The sequence below is a fragment of the Pollicipes pollicipes genome, unplaced genomic scaffold, assembly GCF_011947565.3.
Source record: "Pollicipes pollicipes isolate AB1234 unplaced genomic scaffold, Ppol_2.1 Scaffold_1600;HRSCAF=1878_pilon_pilon_pilon, whole genome shotgun sequence".
Taxonomy (NCBI): Eukaryota; Metazoa; Arthropoda; class Thecostraca; order Pollicipedomorpha; family Pollicipedidae; genus Pollicipes; species Pollicipes pollicipes.
This window is the reverse complement of record NW_023595962.1, coordinates 5,623,199-5,629,198: the sequence shown is the minus strand read 5'-3', so window position 1 is coordinate 5,629,198 and position 6,000 is coordinate 5,623,199. Positions and strand designations below refer to the sequence as shown.

The following is a 6,000-nucleotide window of genomic DNA, read 5'->3' as shown; positions in this document are numbered from 1 at the left end:
CCGGTGTGTCTCCAAAGTGGCACGACTCACCCCGTTTGAACGAAGAAATGTGCGGTTGCCAGATGGGAGCAGAAAAGTTTGGAAAAATGGATTTTCCAAGTTGCCGGAAGAGATCTTCTACCAGCCATTATTACATCGTAAGCCTCGAATTGCGTGAGACAATCTTAGTCCAAAATCCCACATTTCAACTCGCTGAAATAGATGTAGAAGCTTGAAAGAAATTGGTCTACCAAAGAAAGGTTTTTTTAGGGAACCTTTTTAATCCAAAGTATGGCAGCTTAGCTGTCATCGCCAGGATAGCCTACCTGCAATATTATCAGCTGATTGCCACTTCACTCTGGTTTTACCGACAACTGCCGGTCTCCGCCGACCTGCAGCACGGTTTTCATGATTTTCGGCGCGCTGTTTTTGGGCGCGCGCTGCGTCAGTTTGCGTAAGGCCGTACGAGAGTTGTTGTGTGGCAGGCATCGGGCTTCCCGCGGATGTTCTGTTCTGTGTTCCGTTCTATTTTGTTACCTTCTGTGTTCTGTGTCGTGTGTTCTATGTTCTTTGTTTTGTGTTTCGTGTTCCGTGTTTTGTGTTCTGATCTGTTCTTCCATGTGCTGTTCTGTTCTGTGTTCTGCTATATGTTCTGCTACTGTTCTGTGCTCTGTTCTTTTCTGTGTTCTGTTCTGTGTTCTATTCCGTCCCGTGCGGTCACGCAAGCCGGCAGACGACTCCGGACATTTCTGCAGCGGGACGCTGGACGCTGCAGCGCCGGCCAGCCAACACAGCGGCGCTGGACGCCGGTCAGCCAACACAGCGGCGCTGTAGCGCCGGTCAGCCAAACACAGCGGCGCTGGACGCCGGTCAGCCAGCAGCGGCGCCGCCTCCTACGCCTTCAGCTGCCCCGTGACAGCCGCCCGGCGGCCAACGTCGTCACCATCCAGATGCTCCACCAGCGGTCCGCGTCAACTTCAGCAGGGTCACAAGCACCGCCCCACCAGCATGTCCGTAGCGCTCTCCGGCTGCGAGATCACGTGATTTTATCACGTGACTTTAAGGCGCTTGTTGTTCTGTTTCCCATGGTACACATTAGGATGCTTATAGCTGTGGGAAGCAGCTTGCATTGTGTTCAAAGTTGTCAGCATAAAATATCATCAGCCGGTTCGACTAACGGTGAGAACTTCGCGTAAAACGGTTCGGATGCCACTGAGACCTGGCCCACCCTGATGTTGACTCTTAGCGGGGCAAGCCCTCTGTCGCCCACGGAAATAGATCCAAAATCGTGGCTTCCGTCAGAATCAAAGTTAACTAGTGTTGCGGTACGTGCTTACCAATCTACGAACACTCAGGCCCATCGCGGGTTATCGGCTGCGCCCATGGCTGTGACCATGCTATCGTTGATCTGTCCCAAGTAATCCGCTCACTCGGGTGTCGTCATGATATGCTGGCTTCTGGAAACCTGCGTTCCAAGATTTTGTATCAAAACATGCGCACCAAATGCATTTTCCCCTATGCTATATATGTGCTATACGTATCTCTGTGCATTGTTGTTTTCTCTTGTGCGCCTGGGTGCATAACAACCACCATGTGGATGCACCTTCGGTGAATAAATATGAATGTGAATATATATACATATATATATATATATATATATATATATATATATATATATATATATATGTGTGTGTGTGGGGGGGGGGGGGTGTGATCACCGTTTCCGGTGGTGAGCACAATATTCAGATACAAGATAGAAATTACACAGCCTTAAAAAGGTAGGCATAAAAATACTATATACCATCGTACTGTTGTCGACTTTTCAAATTATCACTCAATCAGATGTTTGTCAAACGCAGGTTATATCCGCCACCCGCGCCGCGCTTCAAACAGTGACGACGATGATTCTGAGAATGATCAGCCGTCGCGCACAAGGATCTGCTTGTACAGCTGTTTGCGCTGCTTGTACAGCTGTTTACGATTTCTGCATCGGCAAGCTTTTGGGGGCAATTCCCAAGGTTCAAGGCAAGGGAGACGGCAAACATGAACCCTCAAGGTATTCGTAGTCACATATGGCTTGACAGCGGTGCAACCTGAGGCCGAAAAAAATGGAAACGCGCTATAGATTTAAGTATTAACAAGTCCAATTTGAGAAGATCGAAGCCACGTTCCTGTGAACACCGGATAGAAGAAAGCGCATTCAGTTTTGAAAGGAAATTTGGAAAGTCGGCGGTGCATTAGGTTCCGACTAGCGGAAAACGTGCCCAAGGACAGGTTTTCAGAGCTGCCGCCCGGAGCCTGTCACGGTACTGAAAACGAGCTTCCTTTTCTTAACAATAGCAAAGAATCAACAATGAAAGACATGATGGAAGACGGCCATCAGCGCTAATCTCTGCAGGATAGCGGGAGCCGGTACACGCGAGACGTCCTCTCATGAGACCTGCTAAACGAGCCCCTACAGGATGGCTAGCTCGGAAAGCATACCGCCAAATCGTGACAAGCAGAACTGCTGTTTTGCTTTCCTGACTTGTGACAGTGCATTTGTTTCCAAAGCAAGAATACAGCTGTGGTCTCCCTGCAGGAAGGGATCGTCAGTGCTGGCTAACCGGAGTTTGAAACCCCGGAAACAAACATCAGAGGTGATGAATGCATTCAACACCGAAGCAGCGATCGGATTTCGAGCAAGTGAACCCCGTGATTCACAGGCATGTGGACGTGGGAGCCGGCCTGCATGCATGCATTGTAGCACGCGCAGACGCCGCCACTCGCGAAGCGTTCTGTCCACGCCAAGCGGGCTCGCAGGAACCCCAACCCCAGCGCGGGGTTCACGGCGTCGCGCAGGGTCCGCGCCAGCGGCGCTGGACGCTGAGCTCATTTTAAGCCACTTGAAAAGGTTTTACGGGGAGGAGACGTCAAAAGACTCGCGTTCGCTCCCAAGTTAGTTGGATGAGTTTAGTGAGGAGCGGCTTGACTCCGACAAGTGATCTGACTTCTCTGGGCTGGGCTGATATGACGTCACTGGGCTGTAAGGAGCTAGCTCCGCCCCTCGCGAGGAGCGCGCATGGCGAAAACAGACGAGCTCCGCCCGCGCTCCGCTCCTTGTAATTCTCAGAGGCCTCCGCTGCGCCTGGTGAATGAACAACCTTGTATGTTGTACGCGATCTGTTCCTGTCGAAGATAAGCCGGACCCTCAAGTCACCGACTGGACGGGGAGCGATGTGGTTTTCCTCTCCGCTGGTCGCGGTGCAGTCTAACGACCCGGCATCGACCCAGGGCTCTCGCACAACTTAATATTATTTTCCGCGAACGTTCCAGGAAGATCGCAGACTAGTGTTCCCAGCGTCGCCGAGGCGACACAATCTCAGTTCTGAGCATCCTCAGCGACGCACCGACATCCAACGGAAAACACCTTTAGCGTTACCTCGACCAAGGCTGCCTGCGATGCAAGAAAGGAAAGCTGCGCTTATCCCCACAATTTCCGTCAACCGTCGATTTCACAATTTCCGTCAACCATCAACCGTCAATTTCTGTAGTAGACCCGAACAGGACCTCGACGGAGATCGACACTGCGCTACAGCACATTAGCAAAGATGAAACCCCAGCGCAGCAGCACTCCGCCTGCCTCCGTGATTCTGACAGCTGATGTGTTCTGGTTTCGACGCAGGGGCACGTGACATTCAATCGCTGGTGTATTCGATGTGACACCCGTTGACGATGGCGTGCATGCGCCGGCGACGTCTGTTCTGGCGGATGGCGTGACATCGGTCAGTTGTCATTGACGTGACGCGTAGACCAGAATACCAGTTGATCACCGGCCTGATTCCGGTATTGCATTGGGGTTGGTGATGTCGGCGTAGGTGGTGTTGGTGACGATGCGGCGGCAGCCGTGGCGGCGGCTCTTGTGTTGCGAGTCCTGTCGCAAGTGCTAATTCGTCGGCGTGGCACGTGACGTCCTCTCCGCCGCCTGTTCACGGAACTCTCTTTTCAGGCGCCGTCGTCTGTTTGGCGACGACGGCCTCGAGCGGCCGTCCAACTGCGAACAAATCACAGAGCTGTCCGCGACCGCTCTCGAGACTGCCCTCAACCCTCGCGGCACGTGACTGAGCGCCACACGTGGCGGTCGGCCAGACGCGACAGCGCAGCGGCCGCCGTCGCCATAGCAACGCGCCGGGATGGCTGACCCGGCGACCCCGGGTCGCGACGCGGCACCTCAGATGTCGGCGCCGACCGACGAGGCGTGGTACAACATCTCGTGCATCGAGTACAAGCGCGCGCAGCCGGATCTGTCGCTGCGCGACTGGGGCGAGATGCATGACTGCGTCTGCGCTAGCGGCAACATCTCGGTGCATGAGTACCAGAGCTGGGGATGTTCGTACTACGACGAGCTGCCCGACCCGGCGTTTGAGGTAAGCCGTCGTTGACGCAGTTGGGATGAACCGGGAGTTCAACGCGGGGGGCCGGGTTCAAATCCCGTCTGGTGCCGGGTGTGAGCGTGAATACCGTGGTGGCTGACTGCGTGGCGGGCTTGCGCCACGAAATAATTAACGGCCCGCCGTTTCTGTGTTAGCATCCGCGGTGGGAACTTCGCATGTTAAGCGGTGGCGGGCATTGTTGGAGTGGGAGCCGTGACCTTCCACCGTGGTTTGGGAAGGAGGTAGACCCCGCAGTGTGTGAGGTCATCCCCTTCCGCTTCGGCACGCTCAGACACGACAATGGCTCCGAAAACACATTGCAAAACTGCTTTTCCCTCTCAGCCTGTCCCTTCGCCTAGATCCGTCAAGCTGCGCCGCCCCTGATTTCATGAAACAGGTTACAATTTCACGTTATAAGTTATTTGAACCGGTGCTGGCGACACCTGCGTGTCATAATTAATTGATAAATTAATTAATTGATAATTGATTGATACTTCCGCCGCGGGCGTCAGTAGTGGTCAGCTGACTTGCAGGTAACCCTCACGCCATTTTTAAAGCACTTGAGGCGCGTCGCCCAGCGACGTTCATGGAGCGCTGGCAACAACGCAGGTCACATTAGTGCCCGCGGGCGGCGGCGCAGCTGAAACTGAGCCGCAGTCCTTCCATCTCAGAGCTGAATGGCTTCACCTCCTCACCACTGCGCCGCGTCCGTCGGCCACCTAGCAGCGCTCATCACCCGTGCTTAAATCATTACGGACTGTTGAATTAGTTGCCTTGATCGAATGCGCTGCTCCCGCGGATAGGGCCTGTGCGAAGCTCAAGCCCTACATGTGTGAAAAGTCGCAGCCTTCTGAGGTGTCAGTGCATAAGAGTGGTGTCAATTGTTGCAGTGGTGTCAGTGGTGTCAATTTTTGCAAATTATGGGTAGGGGGGGGGGGGGGGGTAGGGCAAAGCAAAGGCCCAACAACCTACCCCCCCCCCCACATATTTTCATCGGATTTAGTCCACTTTATTTTGATTAAACACAATGTACGTTTTTAATATTAGTGTAATTTATCAGTCTTTAATTTAAGCATTATAGAAGTCATGCAGGGTTGGATTCAGGGAGCAGGCACGAGAAGCACGCGTCTCTTCTGATCGGCACGTGAGGGTGTCCTTTTGGAGGCCACCTCAGGGCACCGACGGCGCTCTTCTATGACGGTCATGGCAGGCGACATGTCTTCATGTCGCCTGCCATTATCTTCGCTCCCAGCGCATCTTCTATCATGGCAGGCGACACGCAGTTTGCTTGTGGGGAACGGAGACGGGGTTGGCCATGAAGGACTTAGACAATTACCAAGAGATTTTCACTTAACCTCACAAACTATTGCGTGTCTTATGGCACTCGGTATGTGAAGCTTACTGCATTGTTTATCTGCTCAGCTGTTACGATTTGGATCTTGTGGTGAGAGAAGCCTTGACTTTTTGCTGTGAGAGTGGTACGAGACGCCACTAGGCAGAAAGATCAAAGGCGGTATTATTTGTGTTATGATCATCTTTGACCCACGTTTTTTGTAGCATTCCGGCCAAAATCATTGGGGGCCGATTCACCATGAGGGAGGCAACTCAA

At 53.1% G+C, this 6,000-nt stretch overlaps 1 protein-coding gene across 1 annotated transcript in view; it reads left to right on the top strand.

The window, feature by feature from the left end:
• Positions 1-4,262: 4,262 nt before the first annotated feature.
• The window catches only part of LOC119093055 (RYamide receptor), an 80,585-nt gene continuing 78,847 nt past the window's right edge, over positions 4,263-6,000 (top strand). The window contains exon 1 of the mRNA XM_037215949.1: positions 4,263-4,385. Coding sequence (XP_037071844.1) covers positions 4,287-4,385 — 99 coding nt within the window. The 5' untranslated portion in view covers positions 4,263-4,286. The remainder of the gene's footprint in view (positions 4,386-6,000) is intronic.